The sequence below is a fragment of the Phyllobates terribilis genome, unplaced genomic scaffold (genome assembly GCF_046119375.1).
Source record: "Phyllobates terribilis strain yellow unplaced genomic scaffold, ASM4611937v1 Scaffold_2__4_contigs__length_985480577, whole genome shotgun sequence".
Lineage (NCBI taxonomy): Eukaryota > Metazoa > Chordata > Amphibia > Anura > Dendrobatidae > Phyllobates > Phyllobates terribilis.
Window position 1 is genome coordinate 949305997 of NW_027362762.1, and position 16762 is coordinate 949322758.

General features: G+C 41.1%; 1 protein-coding gene across 1 annotated transcript in view; it reads right to left on the minus strand.

The window, feature by feature from the left end:
• Positions 1-1969: 1969 nt before the first annotated feature.
• CD86 (CD86 molecule) overlaps positions 1970-16762 on the minus strand; it is an 87601-nt gene continuing 72808 nt past the window's right edge. Inside the window, exons 6-8 of the mRNA XM_073668540.1 lie at positions 15372-15518; positions 7990-8050; positions 1970-6335 (exon numbers count right to left, since the gene is read on the minus strand). Coding sequence (XP_073524641.1) covers positions 6290-6335; positions 7990-8050; positions 15372-15518 — 254 coding nt within the window. The 3' untranslated portion in view covers positions 1970-6289. The remainder of the gene's footprint in view (positions 6336-7989; positions 8051-15371; positions 15519-16762) is intronic.

The following is a 16762-nucleotide window of genomic DNA, read 5'->3' on the forward strand; positions in this document are numbered from 1 at the left end:
CGGACACCATGTTGCTTTTGGAGAGCCGCTGTGTGCCCAAACATTGGAGCTCATCAACAAGTGACCCCATTTTGGAAACTAGACCCCCCAAGGCACCTATCTAGATGCATAGTGAGCACTTGGAACCCCCAGGTGCTTCACAAATTGATTCATAAAAATGAAAAAGTGGAAAAAAAAACACTTTTTTATTTTTACGGATTAATTTGTGAAGGACCTGGGGGTTCCAAGTGCTCACTATGCATCTAGATAGGTGCCTTGGGGGGTCTAGTTTCCAAAATGGGGTCACTTGTGGGGGAGCTCCAATGTTTGGCCACACAGCGGCTCTCCAAACGCAACATGGTGTCTTCTAACAATTTGAGCCGACAATTTGTTAGCGGACACCATGTTGCTTTTGGAGAGCCGCTGTGTGCCCAAACATTGGAGCTCCCCCACAAGTGACCCCATTTTGGAAACTAGACCCCCCAAGGCACCTATCTAGATGCATAGTGAGCACTTGGAACCCCCAGGTGCTTCACAAATTGATTCATAAAAATGAAAAAGTGGAAAAAAAAACACTTTTTTATTTTTACGGATTAATTTGTGAATGACCTGGGGGTTCCAAGTGCTCACTGTGCATCTAGATAGGTGCCTTGGGGGGTCTAGTTTCCAAAATGGGGTCACTTGTGGGGGAGCTCCAATGTTTGGCCACACAGCGGCTCTCCAAACGCGACATGGTGTCCGCTAAGAAATTGAATGGAAAATCGGCTCAAATTGTTAGCGGACACCATGTTGCGTTTGGAGAGCCCCTAATGTGCCTAAACGGTGGAGCTCCCCCACAAGTGACCCCACTTTGGAAACTAGACCCCCCAAGGCACCTATCTAGATGCATAGTGAGCACTTGGAACCCCCAGGTGCTTCACAAAATGATCTGTGAAAACAAAAAAGTACTTTTTTTTTCACAAAAATTTTCTTTTAGCCTAAATTTTTTAATTTTCACATGGGTAACAGGATAAAATGCATCCTAAAATGTATTGGTCAATTTCTCCTGAGTACACTGATACCTCATATGTGGTCGTAAACCACTGTTTGGGCACATGACAGGGCTCAGAAGAGAAGGAGCGCAATTTGACTTTTGGAGCTAATTTTCCATTCAAAAAGTAAAATGGCGCTCCTTCCCTTCTGAGCCCTGCCGTGTGCCCAAACAGTGGTTTATGACCACATATGAGGTATCAGTGTACTAAGGAGAAATTGACCAACAAATTTTAGGATGCATTTTATCCTGTTACCCATGTGAAAATTAAAAAATTTAGGCTAAAAGAAAATTTTTGTTAGAAAAATAAAAATGTTCATTTTTTTCTTCCATGTGGCTTTAGTTCCTGTGATGCACCTGAAGGGTTAATAATCTTCTTGAATGTAGTTTTGAGTAGCTTGAGGGGTGCAGTTTTTGGAATGGTGTCACTTTTGGGTGTTTTCTGTCATGTACACCCCTCAAAGGGACTTCAAATGTGATGTGGTCACTAAAAAAAATGGCTTTGCAAATTTTGCTGGAAAAAAGAAAATTTGCTGATGAACTTTGAACCCTTCTAACTTCCTACCAAAAATTTTTTTTTTTTCAAAAATTGTGCTGATGTAAAGTAGACATGTGGGAAATGTTATTTATTAACTATTTTGTGTCACATCACTCTCTAGTTTAGCAGAATAAAAATTCAAAATTTGAAAATTGCAAAATTTTCAAAATTTTTCCCATATTTTTGATTTTTTCACAAATAAACGCAAATATTATCGACCTAAATTTAATACTAACATGAAGCCCAATATGTCACGAAAAAACAATCTCAGAATCGCTAGGATCCGTTGAAGTGTTCCAGAGTTTTTACTTCGTAAAGGGACACTGGTCAGAATTGACAAAAATGCCAAGGTCTTTAGGGTCAAAATAGGCTGGGTCCTGAAGGGGTTAAAGTAAAACAGCACAAAAAAAAAATGCTTACAGTTTTTGTTGCAAAAAAATGGAGCAAAACAAGAACTTTATTAAATGAATATACAATATACATCAAAGCCAAAACAAAACAGATTGTCAAAAGTTACCCTAAAGCTTGCATCTTATAAATTGACTTCCATCCATGTACAGTAACCTTAATGCGCCTGGGACTAATTGGCATTTTATTAAACAATCCATCCTGACTAAATAGAAGAACACTCATAGAACTTGATGTACATTCTGTGGGCAATATGATATAGAGCATGAGGTGTGGAATAGATCGATATATAGTTTTGTGCGTAAAAATTCATCAGAAACTCTCCTTAAAATGTTGGATTTTAGGGGGCTAATAGCTGGAGTCCATTGGGAGTGTTTATAGAGATTGCTGTCAATCACTGAGAAGGGACCACCCACTGGACTCCTCAGCTCAGAATAAGTAGGGATTCAAATGAATAAATGACGGTGATACTAAATCCGTTCCTGGAAACCTATATATCAATCTTTTCAGCTCCTCCAGCTCTATAACATACTGTAGATCTGCCTACATTCTTAATGTGTCGGGTTCCCTTTAAATTAAATAAATAATTGTTTTTGGATTTTATTTTTCTGCAAAATGCATAAATAGTTATTAAAACAAAAAAAAAGAAGCCAGCCTTCAATATGTTCTAAATAAACTTTTGTCAAAGGTTTTGTTCTCCATAAATACAGCAAAAATGAAACACTGAGCAAACACACTAAAAGTAAAAAGCAAAGAAAAGTCAAATAAAATACAGGTTCCATTTTCCAAATTTGAACATCTGGATGTAATAAACAGGTTTACATTGCTACAACTTGTCATTTACAACTGGAACTAAAACACTGATGGTCTTTTATTAAGAATGAATCTTGGGACCCCCTACAATTACCGGAACAAATATCACCCTAGTAGAAATGAGCAAATTTGCTAAATTTTAAATTTGGAAGATTCAATTAAATTTGTTTTATTCTATGCAATTATTATGTTCCACAATTGTCATAGAAAAAAGTTGTTTGTTATGCTCTGAGGTCTCCTGACTAGTAATTCTGGAATTCTTAGTCTATGTAACCAGTGCCCTCCTTTTTAAGCATCGTGCCGCCAAGCCAAAGATTATTGGGGCCATCTTTTTTCATCTATGATGGCCGCAGTGCTTGTTATGTACTGTGTGCATTGGTAGTCTGACATTTTCCGAATTCTCTCGAATTGACCAATCCAAGAGTGCCAGGAAGAATTTTAAACTGTTAATGTACAGTGTGTATCTGTCAGTCTGAGAATCACTGCGGCCATATTGAAAGACAAAAGAGGGTCTCGGGAATTCAGGAATGGTTCGTCAGCACAAAATGTTAAAAAAAAGACCACCAGGCACATATGCTATGAACTCTCCAGCCATTATTATATATTTTTATTTTAAATGGAGGGTCACTTTGTGCCACCAAAATATAATTTTTATGGGTCAATTTTTATGGGTCAATATTTTGTACAAATTGCCTAATTCAATAATATCATGAAAAAGTATAAGAAAAATATTATAGCAGAAATGCCTTGTACACTACAAAAATAAGTTTGCACAATTCACAATACTAAGAACAGCAAAAGTGCCAACTAGTGCTCCATCTAAGCTGCGCGGCCTCCCAGCTTCAGTGCTCACTCCGCTCATTCCAAATTCCATCATTCACACTGATCTGCTCCAGAGGGCGCATACAGTTATATGAGAAGATTTTTTCAGCCTAAAAACCTAAATAGAATTTTTCTTTCTTGAGGGGGTGAAAAAAAATTCTTCTGGTGGTCTAAACAGTATTCCTCTATCTAAATCTGGAGAGACCCAGCTGCATATTGTCCGACGCCCAGCAAGTATTGTGCAAGCAGTCTATTATTTGGCACAAGACACATGGATGATGCTTGCTGAGCGTTGCCCACCTTCCATTAAATTTTGATTGCTCAACTGCTTCACCGCTCAGCAGCTCGCAAGGCTCAGATGGAACATTAGTACCAGCATATTGTGCAACTCATAACAACTGAGAGAATTAACAATACGATTTTAACAACAACAAATGAGTAGTTGGCTTGAAAATTCACGGTCATAAGTGGTTCATTTACAAATGCAATTTTTTTAATAAGATTTCTACATACGAAGAAGCTTGGCTGGCTTATGACACTCTCTACCTGTCAACAGATAACAGGTAATTACCGTATTGTCGATATATTTTCTTGTATCACTTGGTTTATGTAATGGAGATAAAAACACAAGCTTCTACTTTGTAGAACCCATATTGTAGCAATAACATGAGAACAAGCTACAACCTACCCACATGATAGGGGATAATGACTAGATTGGTGGGGGTCCAACTGCTGAAAACCCACACTGGTCACCAGAACTGGAAGTATGCGCCCCCTTTTTCAGTTGAGCAGGAGCAGTCCATTTGCACCGCTGTTTACTTCAATTTCTATAGGATTGCCGGATATAGACAAGTTGCGTGCGACTTGACTATTTTCGTCAATCCCGTAATTCACTTGGGATCCAAACAGTCGGACCCCCGATGTACTAGTTATCATCTATCCTTGTTCTATCCAAAAACATGCCTGAAAAGTTTAAACAGTAACCCTGGTTTTAATTTTTATTTCAGAAGTCTATAGTACGAATGAAAAAAAGCAACTTACAGTAATATATATTATCAGAGAAATCTGCTTCTTTCTCCTTCTGGACTGATCTTTCACTCTCAATTCAGGGGTAAAATCTGTATTCAGTAAAGGCAGATTTTTCCATTATTGTGAAAGTAGATGACAATTGGTGCTTTTAAAATTCTATGGAGGAGGAGCTAGAGGCAGAAACACATTCTGCTGCAAGTTCTCCTAAAAAGTTAAAGTTTTCCATGACATTTTAGTACCAACTGTCATCTCCTATCTCAGTAATGGAGAAATCTCTATTCACTAAAGACAGATTTTCCCATTATTGTGATAGGAGATGACAATTGATGCTTTTAAAATACTATGGAGAGGGGAGGAGCTAGAAGCAGACAGGCATTCTGCTGCAAGTTCTCAGTAAAAGAATGTTACAGTTCACCGTAGAACTTTTAGTACCAACTGTCATCTCCTATCTCAGTAATGGAGAAATCTCTATTCACTAAAGACAGATTTCTCATTATTATGATAGGAGATGACAACTGATGCTTTTAAAATACTATGGAGAGGGGAGGAGCTAGAAGCAGACAGGTATTCGGCTGCAAGTTCTCAGTAAAAGAATGTTACAGTTCACCATAGAACTTTTAATACCAACTGTCATCTCCTATCTCAGTAATGGGAAAATCTGTCTTCAGGGAAGACAGATTTTACCCTTGAATTGAAAATTTTGACAATGAAAGCTCAGTCCAGGAAGAGAAAGAATCAGATTTCTCTGATAAGATATATTATTTACAAAGTTTCTTATTTTCAAAGAACTATTGATTTATAAAATAAAGTTTATAACGACGGTAACTGTAAAGTTTTCTTGTTAAAATAGAAATTAGAATACAACAAAGTCTTATAGAGTTCACTATATCTTACATTTTAACATATCCCCCTGTGCAAATATATATATTAAAAAAAATCTGAATAGTATACAAAAGAGTAAAGAGCTTAATTTTCCTACTGAAGCATAAAGAAAAAAAATCTACTTTTGCAAATGATATCATTTCCTCAGTTTGTTCTTTTTCTCTTGATTAAATATAAATATATAATGATAAAAAAATATATATTAAAGTCAGCAATTGCTTTAAAAGCAGCCAAAAAGTATATAAAAAGTCCTGCCGCCCATAAATCCAAGCTTATGCGAGATCTTAAAAGTTTATAAATGTCAAAACAGCTTATCTAAAACTATACAGTGAAACTTAAAAGTCCATCATTAGGTCTGCAAAGATTAGGTCCATACATTCAAAAAACAAAAATAAGAGTTCAATCCGATTCTAAACTCTGTATTTTTATATGTATTTTTATATGTGAAATCCTTCATTTTCCTGTTATCGGTTGCCACGTGATTCAGTAGGCCAGCATCACTTCAACTCCACCATAAGTTTATCTGATGATAATTACATTGGATATCTCTAAAACGAAAAAAAGTTGACTCTTTTTTTTATAAACGAATAAAAAAAAAGAAAAATATCAAATTTTAGTTTTTTTTCTTCTCGAAGGTCAATTTTCATAAAAAAAAAAACATTCCAGGGAATTTTTGAAAGAATGACACAATGTCACAGAAGCATATGGAGTCAGTTTCATATCCCCCTTTGTGATGTCAGTAAATAATTTGTGAAATGATCCAGAGAAAAAGAAAGAAATCTGTTTTGCTAAGCAGCATCTTCTCGGTTTTTGATGAATAATGTTGTCTCATCTCTGAGAGAAAAACAGAGATCATAAATTAGATATTAAATGAAAATGCTAAAAAAAAATTAACATTTACAAGACCAAAAATGTCAAATGGGGTTTTTCTGATTTGGAAAATCTATTTGCAAGTTGTCTTTAAAGAGAACCTTGCACCGGGTCATAAGTGAACAATTATTGTTCTTATATTAGTCCCGCTGCTCCTCAGAAAAATCTTTTTTTTTTTTAAATCAGCCATATGGTTCTAGAGATATGGGTCTCTTTATTTAATGCAAATTTTATTATCTTTACCTCGGGGGCAGTGCTCATAGGATCCTCTGGGGCGTGTCTTTAGGCTGCTCTGCATAATTAACCTGTGAACTGCGCCCCATTGGAAAATGCCATAAAAATTAGTGCTAAGTAAAAACGCTTATATCTCTAGAAATGTATAACGAATTGTAAGAAAACAAAAACTGTTATATTCAGGGGAGCAGTGGGAATACAACAAATGTAAAAAAAACTGGCCACTTTTGATCTGGTGACAGGTCCTATTCTACACTCCAACCCTTGTACAAGACCTCACAAATAAGTATTCAAAGTGGACAACCCTCTTTGAATAGCAACAGCAAAGAGTGAGCAATCCAATTTTACTGCAGGATAACCAAAGGTAACCACAATTTTATGCACATTAACCCTTGAGTAATCCAAATTTAATATAAATTAGCCCCTGATTAAAGTAGACAATAGGCTGTTTACCATGCCATAACCCTTGGCTGTAGTCAACCGATGGATCGACTGGAAAGCCAATAGAAATTTGAATGGCCACTTAGTAGATGTTGATTGCTCTTTGATTCAAGTGATTTTGGTAATATTAGAGAGTTTCAAGTAACTTTAAGTCAACTGAGGACATCATCAACTTTGTCAAGTTGTAGGAGACAAGGCTATTTAAGCATCACATGTGTTCAACTCTCAATAAATCTTAGCACAAGGAGATAGAGAAACATTCCAAAACGTATGACATAAGTATAGAGGGAGCGTTGGTTGTGGTTCACAGTGGGTACAATCGGTCCCTATGACCAATAAGACCCATTACTATAAATTTCAGATTTTTCATTGTTGTCTACTCTTCTATGCATAGGGAATACTTTCTCTCTCGAGTTGATTTTTGAATCTCGATGACCTTACAAGACTTCATCCAAGAAAAGTGAAGCATACTGATCTCGATCATGGTAGAACCCAAGGAAGTTAGACTTTTACGGGAGGGACATTGAAGTAGACTCACTCCACTGAAGAAGAAGTGTGACCAACAGCATTTTTCAAATTACAGGACCAAAATAAAAAATATAAATATAAATGGAGCTACAAGTACAAGACAGTGTCTGGTCAAATAGGCCAGTGATAAGGTCACCAAGACTATAAGTGTAATCTCTGAGAGTTCTGATATTGAAGGTTTTCAAAAACCAGCGTCTTCTATGTTCTTCCATTCAACCAATTTTTACCCAAAGTATTTCTTTCTTTTAGCTTCCAACTTTTACATTCTTTTAGATTTTGATTCTGAAGGCCGCAGTCGAGTTTGAGCCCTAAATACTATATTCAGAATTACTATAAGCCAAACTAAATTTGGCTAACATGGCTATGATTGGATTGCGTGGGTAAGCAGATATTACATTCCTGAAGGAATACTTACTGCTGAGTGACATCATTGTTTGGGACAGTTGTGGTTGGAATCTGCCCATTCTGCAAAGGTACTGAAAAAAAACAACAATCCACAATTACGAAACTTTCCCTTTGATTAAATGAATAGATCAGTTGCCTGTACATTAAATAAAGGTTCTCAGGCTCGTGCTGAATGGTTATATACAGGTTGAGGGACTCCAATGACTTTTCAGATTGTGCTGAGTCCACTATTATAGGCATTTAGGGGAACAATTTCTGAGCTTCACAGTCGAACCCCCTTGTGCACCCTCTCTATATGTCTTCTTTACCCCTTCAATACCCCCTTCAAAGAAACAAACCTTCTGCAAGAGCTGTTTTAGGAGACTTGACAAATCTTTCACAATCCTGGAGGTCTCCCCCTTTTTTGGTGACTATGCAGGAGAGTTGTTAAGTCTATCCCCTTAGTGACCACCAGACGTCTTTTTACTAACCTGCGATATAAGAGACTAGCGTTCCCCTACAGGTGACAATCCTCTAACTGTCACCTGTACATTACAGCTGACAACTTACTGCATCGGCCACGATCAGTGTTGGCACCAACCATGGACATTCAACCCCTTAGATTCTGCTGTCAATAGTGAATACAGAATCTAAATAGTTAAAGTGTGGGGGCTCTCTATTTAACCCCATTGGCACTCTGAGATCTTGATTGTGTGGTCCTGATGTTTGCCTTAGCAGTTGATGGCCAAATAACGGCCTTAGAGTCTTCCTGCTATAGCGGGAAGTTCAGAAATTATCAAAATTTAGGTGGTAAAAATAAACTTTTTCATTCCTGTCATGCCACTTTCCATGGGCGTACCCAGGATCAAAACTAGGGGGGGGCCAAGCCATGGTCACAGATACCGAAGAGAAATATATATATAGCACAATGCAAAGATTTCACTTCTTACATTACATGAGCAATATCTACTGTAAATTCCACAATAGCTCAGAAACAAGCGAATCGCTTCACACAGTATACTGGCCCCCATAAAATGCTCCATACAGGATACTGGTCCCCATATAACGCTCCATACAGGATACTGGCTCCCATATAATGCTCCATACAGGATACTGGCCCCCATATAATGCTCCATACAGAATACTGGCCCCCATATAACGCTCCATGCACAATACTGACCCCCATATCACGCTCCATACAGGATACTGGCCCCCATATAACACTCCATACAGAATACTGGCTCCCATATAACGCTCCATACAGGATACTGGCCCCCATATAACGCTCCATACAGAATACTGGCCCCCATATAACGCACCATACAGAATACTGGCCCCCATATAATGCTCCATACAGAATACTGGCCCCCATATCACGCTCCATACAGGATACTGGCCCCCATATAATGCTCCATACAGAATACTGGCCCCCATATAATGCTCCGTACAGAATACTGGCCCCCATATAATGCTCCATACAGAATACTGGCCCCCATAAAATGCTCCACACAGAATACTGACCCCCATATAATGCTCCATACAGGATACTGGCCCCCATATAATGCTCTATACAGAATACTGGCCCCCATAAAATGCTCCATACAGAATACTGGCCCCCATATAACGCTCCATACGGAATACCGGCCCCCATATAACACTCCATACAGGATACTAGCCCCCATATAACGCTCCATACGGAATACTGGCCCCCATATAATGCTCCATACAGGATACTGGCCCCCATATAACGCTCCATACAGAATACTGGCCCCCATATAACGCTCCATGCAGGATACTGGCTCCCATATAACGCTCCATACAGAATACTGGCTCCCATATAACTCTCAAAGCAGGCTGTTCCCCACACATAATGCCTCATGCAGGCTGTTCCCCCCACATAATGCCCCACGCAGTCTGTTCCCCCCACATAATGCCCCATGCAGGCTGTTCCCCCCCATATAATGCCCCATGTAGGATGTCACCCCCCTTATAATGCCCCATGCAGGATGACACACACCCCCCCTTCCTTATAATGCCCCATGCAGGATGTCGCACACCCCCTCCCTATAATGCCCTATGCAGGATGTCACACACACACCCTCCCTTATAATGCCCCATGCAGGATGTCACACCCCCCTCCCTTATAGTGCCCCATGCAGGATGTCACCCCCCTCCCTTATAATGCCCCATGCAGGATGTCACACACACACCCTCCCTTATAATGCCCCATGCAGGATGTCACACACACCCCCCTCCCTTATAATGCCCCATGCAGGATGTCACACACACCCCCCTCCCTTATAATGCCCCATGCAGGATGTCACGCACACACCCCCTTATAATGCTGCATGCAGGATGTCACACCCCCCTTATAATACCCCATGCAGGATGTCACCCCCCCTCCCTTATAATGCCCCATGCAGGATGTCACCCCCCCTCCCTTATAATGCCCCATGCAGGATGTCACACACACTCCCTTATAATGCCCCATACAGGATGTCACACACCCCCCCTCCCTTATAATGCCCCATGCAGGATGTCACCCCCCCTTATAATACCCCATGCAGGATGTCACCAACCCCCTTATAATGCCCCATGCAGGATGTCACACACAAACCCCCCCTTATAATGCCCCATACAGGATGTCACACACCCCCCTCCCTTACACTGCCCCATGCAGGATGTCACACAACCACCCCATATAATGTCCCATGCAGGATGTCACACCCCCCCTCCCCTCCCTTATAATACCCCATGCAGAATGTCACCTCCCCCCCATATAATGCCCCATGCAGGATGTCACCTCCCCCCCATATAATGCCCCATGCAGGATGTCACCCCCCCCATATAATGCCCCTTGCAGGATGTCACACACCCCCACCTCACCCCCCTCCCTTATACTGCCACAGGCCTCCATACAATAAAAAAAAAATCAAATACTCACCTCACTTCTCACCTTCTGCTGCCGCTGCTCCTGACTACTCAGCGTCGCCGGCCTCTTCCCGCTCTACGCTGTGACGGCTCAGGAGAGAGCACGGTGTAAAGACGTCACCGCGCCCTCTGACCTGAGACGTCACAGTGCAGCAGCCGCGGAAGAGACAGGAGCTGCAGCGGAGGCACGGGGAGAGTTAAGTATTGTGCCGGGTGCCGGGGCCCTGAGCAAGCGGGGGGGGGGGAGCGGGAGCTGACACCGCTCTCCTCCGCTCACGGGTCCCATAGCGCGCGGGGTGCCCGACGGTGAGGGCCCCCCCGCCTGCTCAGGACCCGGCATTTTCCCCGGGTGCGCCGGGTGCTGACGCCAGCCCTGGTGTGCGGCCTGCGCCCCTGCTTCTAGGGGGGGGGGCCGCTGCCCCCCCCTGCCCCACGGTGGGTACGCCCATGCCACTTTCCATTACTTCCTGAAAAGAACCAGAAGGGTTAATGAACTACCTGAAAACAATTTTTAATACATTGAGGGGTGCGGTTTTTAAAATATTATGACTTTTGTGTGCTTTCCAACATATAGGACCCCCAAAGACTCTTCATAACTGAACAGGTCCCTATAAAAATACGTTTTGTAAATTTCCTTGAAAAAATAAAAAAAATACTGCTACATTTTTAAACCTTCTAAAATGCTAACAAAATAAAACAACGCTTTACAAATGATGCTGATATAAAGCAGACATGAGGGAAATGTTATTTATTAATGTTTTTGTGTGGTATGACTATTGGGATTAAAGGGATAGACATTCAAAGTTTAAAAATTGCAATTTTTAAAACATTTTTGTCAAATTTCTGATATTTTTATAAATAAAAACGAAAACATATCAACCTAAATTTACCATTATTATAAAATATCATGTGTCACAAAAAAGACTCAAAATCAATGGGATATGTTGAAGCATTCCAGAGTTATTACTACATAAAGTGACACTGGTCAGATTTCAAAAAATTGATCCGGTCACTAAGGGGCTATAGGTTGCTGTCACGGTTCCACCCCTCACTGTGTCTGCGATGTAGTTACTGATAGCTCAGCCATCCAATCTTATACAGGGGCATACTGGAGCTGTCAGTACTATGATTGACAGCTCGACCATCCAATCTTATACAGGGGCATACTGGAGCTGTCAGTACTATGATTGACAGCTCGACCATCCAATCTTGTACAGGGGCGTACTGGAGCTGTCAGTACTATGATTGACAGCTCGACCATCCAATCTTGTACAGGGGCGTGCTGGAGCTGTCAGTACTATGATTGACAGCTCGACCATCCAATCTTGTACAGGGGCGTACTGGAGCTGTCAGTACTATGATTGACAGCTCGACCATCCAATCTTGTACAGGGGCGTACTGGAGCTGTCAGTACTATGATTGACAGCTCGACCATTCAACCTTGTACAGGGGCGTGCTGGAGCTGTCAGTAATATGATTGACAGCTCGACCATCCAATCTTGTACAGGGGCATACTGGAGCTGTCAGTACTATGATTGACAGCTCGACCATTCAACCTTGTACAGGGGCATACTGGAGCTGTCAGTACTATGATTGACAGCTCGACCATCCAATCTTGTACAGGGGCGTACTGGAGCTGTCAGTACTATGATTGACAGCTCGACCATCCAATCTTGTACAGGGGCGTACTGGAGCTGTCAGTACTATGACTGACAGCTCGACCATCCAATCTTGTACAGGGGCGTGCTGGAGCTGTCAGTAATATGATTGACAGCTCGACCATCCAATCTTGTACAGGGGCATACTGGAGCTGTCAGTACTATGATTGACAGCTCGACCATTCAACCTTGTACAGGGGCATACTGGAGCTGTCAGTACTATGATTGACAGCTCGACCATCCAATCGTGTACAGGGGCGTGCAATAGCTGTCAGTGTGGAGATTGACAGCTCGGCTGTTCAATCTGAGACTGGGATGCACTGGCTATCTTCAGGTGTTCATTATCCCAGTTGAATGCCTGGCTATTTAACTGAGCTGTTTCCCCCTGGTCTCTACCAGACGTACATTCAGCTAGTGTGTGGTTTGTTCTCTGTGCCTTGAGTTCTGTTTATTGATCTTCTGTTGCCTGACCTTGGACCTTGTTCTGACCATCCATCTGTTTAACCCCTTCTGCTCTGATCTGCTTTCTGATCTATGGAACGTTACCTGACTACGCCTTTTGCCTCTTCCCTCTGTTTATGACGTACCCTCCTGACTTTGACCTCGGACTCCTTGACTATCCCGTCTCACAGCCTGGACGTGAAAAGTGACTCAGCGACACAGTTGCTTTATGAAATAGTTTTCTCATTTACAGATCGCTTCTGTAAAACATCTCTCTGAAAATCCTGTTTTCCATGACATATGTGGCTATAGGGCGTTCAGTGGTAGCAGTTATTCCCTAGCCCAACTAAAACACCTCTACCACATAAAAAGGGGGTAGGAAAACATACAGAAACCAATTCTTCAGATTACTGGTTAAACTTTAGGTAACAATCTGCTGGGTGCGCTGCACAGATAAGGGCAGTGGGTCAGTTCCCAGTTAGTAGATGAAGTAGAAAGTAAATGGCTCCAGAATCTGTAAATATATATTTGCTAAAATTACATTTTAATTACCTTGCTCAAAAATAAAAAATAAAAATTAAAAACAGAACACTTTTTTTCCTACGCGGTTCAAGCCTATAAAGGGCCCTTAATCATAGCACCAGGTATAAGCAGATAATATGGGCACTATACGGGCTTGAAATGTGTTTCGTTTTTAACTTTTTTCTGTTTTAGAGGAAAGTAATTGAGGTGTAGTTTTAACAAATAGTTTCCCTGTTTGCAGATGCTGGAGCTACTTCACATAAGATGGGGGCTGTGATATAGATTTTGAGTCCAGTAACTTTAAGAAGCTTAGGGCAAGATAAAAAACAGTAAGGAAAGAAAGAGGAGGTGATCCGTTTTTTGAGATAGCAAATTATACGTGGTACCACAATACTTGTATCCTAATGGGAGGGACCATGACATGAATGGGAATACTTTTCTAAGCCTGGAACGGTCCGAGTGTTCAGCCCTTCGCTACTCTTCCCCTTTATTCCTTTTTCTTACACTCTTATATAATTTAAAAAATAAATTTGAATGTGAATATAATAGTTTATTTTCAGGCTATAAATTTATGGTTTTGACCTTTAAGAAAAGTGTCACATATTCGGGATGGATGGAGGAGAAAGGTTCTTTTCATTCCTTTCTAACATGACTGATGCATGCATAATAGAGATGAGCAAATTTATTAAAGTGGAATTGAATTCTCCTAGAATTTTACACAATCCATCATACTATGTGGGCGACTGTTTGGCCTTCATACTATGTATAGTGGGCTGTGGGGACCTAATACTGTGTGGGCAGCTGTGGGGGCATCATAATGTGTGAGAGGGTTAGAGCGTTAGCATAATGTATATAGGGGGCTGTAGGGCTATCATACTGTGTGTGAGGGCCATCATGTTGTATGTAAGAGTTGTGGGGTCCATTATACTATGTGCAGGGGGCTGTAGGGACTATTATATTTTGTGTGTGGTCCATCATACTGTGTGTGGGGGGCTGTAGGGCTATCATACTGTGTGTGAGGGCCATCATGTTGTATGTAAGAGTTGTGGGGTCCATTATACTATGTGCAGGGGGCTGTAGGGACTATTATATTTTGTGTGTGGTCTATCATACTGTGTGTGGGGGGCTGTGGGGCTATCATACTGTGTGTGGAGGCTGCGGGATCCATCATACTGTGTGTGGGGGCTTTGAGGTCCATCATACTATCTGTGTGAGGGTTGTGGGGTCCATTATAATGTATGTATGGAGCTATAGGTGCCATCATATTGTGTGGGGGATCCATCATAGTGTTTGGGGGACTGTGGGGCAATCATACTGTGAGTGGAGGCTGTGGGGCCATCATACTGTGTTTGAGGGCTGTGGAGTACATTATACTCTGTGTAGGGGACCATAGGGGACATCTTACTGGGTGTGGGGTCCATCATACTGTGTGTGAGGATTTTGGATTCCATTATAATATATGTATGTGCTATAGGTGCCATCATATTGTATGCGGGGGGCTGTGGGGTTATCATACTGTGTGTGGAGGCTGTGGGGCCATCATACTGTGAGGTGGTAGCTGGTGGTACCATTAAAATGTGTCTAGGTCCATCATACTGTGGGGGGTATTATACTGTGAGAGTTGCTGCGGCTACATCATGTTGTGTGTGGGAAGATTATGTCCAAGGCACAAAGGCTCAATAACAGGAGCATTATGGTTTATAACCTTTATAAAAAGCAGCAAAATACATGGTTTTGATTAACTGCTACAGCTAAGAATACCAGTTACAATCAGCCCTAGCATCACATGTATTAGCAGTAGCAAAGAGTTCTCAGACTTAATTTTCCATTGAGTTTAATGTTTGTGGTCAGGTTTACTCACTTGATCTACAAGTCTTTTTAGTCCTCCTGTGACAATAATATGCCACGGCTGCAAGGATGAAGAAGGAGATCAGGATAATGCACGGCACAATATATTTTAAATGAGGATTATTCTCCTCGCTTGGTATAGTGGTTTCATTCTTTAATTCTGTAATAAAAAAGTCACTATGGTAAATTCAAAAGAAAATATGAGCCCCCCAGAATACAATTTTAGCAGAAGTTTCTACTTGCGTATGCTTAGTGACCCTACCATATGGTTGTCCTGCAGCATGAGCATGTGCCTGTGAACATGTGCATTCTCTTCATGTGTTGAAAGATTCCAGCAAAATCTATTCCTCAAATTTTTAAGAATTTACTTAAGCCAGCAAATTCAAACAATTTGCATTCGCCTAAAATGGCTGCCACCACTTCACACAATACTGAAGATTGCATCAGCCAAAGAAGGTTCATAAGACCTCGGGTCGGATTTTCCATAATGCCAGGCAGCTATCACATGTTGGAGTACAGAACAGGAGATCGGGAGGGACAATTTTAACCTATTCAAAAGCAGAAGCAATTAATGCAGTGGCCATTTTGTGGTGAATCTAGATAGTGATAAGACGTCACAGCCCACAGCTTAGCCGTAGAGACATGGAGAGAAAGTCAGAAAGTACTGAATAAACTGTATTGGTAGTATATAATAGCACAACAAGGAAGAAGATTAGAGTGTGAGGAAAAGAAAATAGTGTTATAAATGTTTTTCAGGGGAGTTAGAGGCTTTGGAGTACCTTCAATTCACTATCAATTGAATTTCCCAGAAAAAATGTGGCAAATCTGGTGAATTTGAAATTCAAAAAATTAACATCTCTATTCTGATCTAATCCTAGAGATACCAGAGGTGTTGAGGTAAGAAGAGGCTGCTCACACTGCTGTCCACCCTGTCTAGCTGATCTAATGCTGCAGATACCAGTGGTTCTGAGGTAAGAAGAGGCTGCTCACACTGCTGCCTATCCGGTCTATCTGATCGAATACTGGAGTTACCAGAGGTGCTAACATAAGAAGATGCTGCTCACACTGCAGTCCACCCTGTCTATCAGGTCTAATACTGGAGATACCAGGGGTGTTGACGTAAGAAGAGGCTGCTCACACTGCTATCCACCCTGTCTATTTGATCTAATAATAGTGATATTAGGGGTACTGAGGTAAGAAGAAGCTGCTCACACTGCTGTCCAACTTGTCTATGTGATCTAATATTGTAGACACCAGGGTTCTGAGGTAAAAATAAGCTAATCACACTGCTGCTGACCCTGTTGATCTGGTCTAATACTGAAGATATTAGGGGTTCTGAGATAAGAAGAGGCTGCTCACATTGCTGCCTACCCTGTCTATCTGATGCAATACTGGAGTTAATAG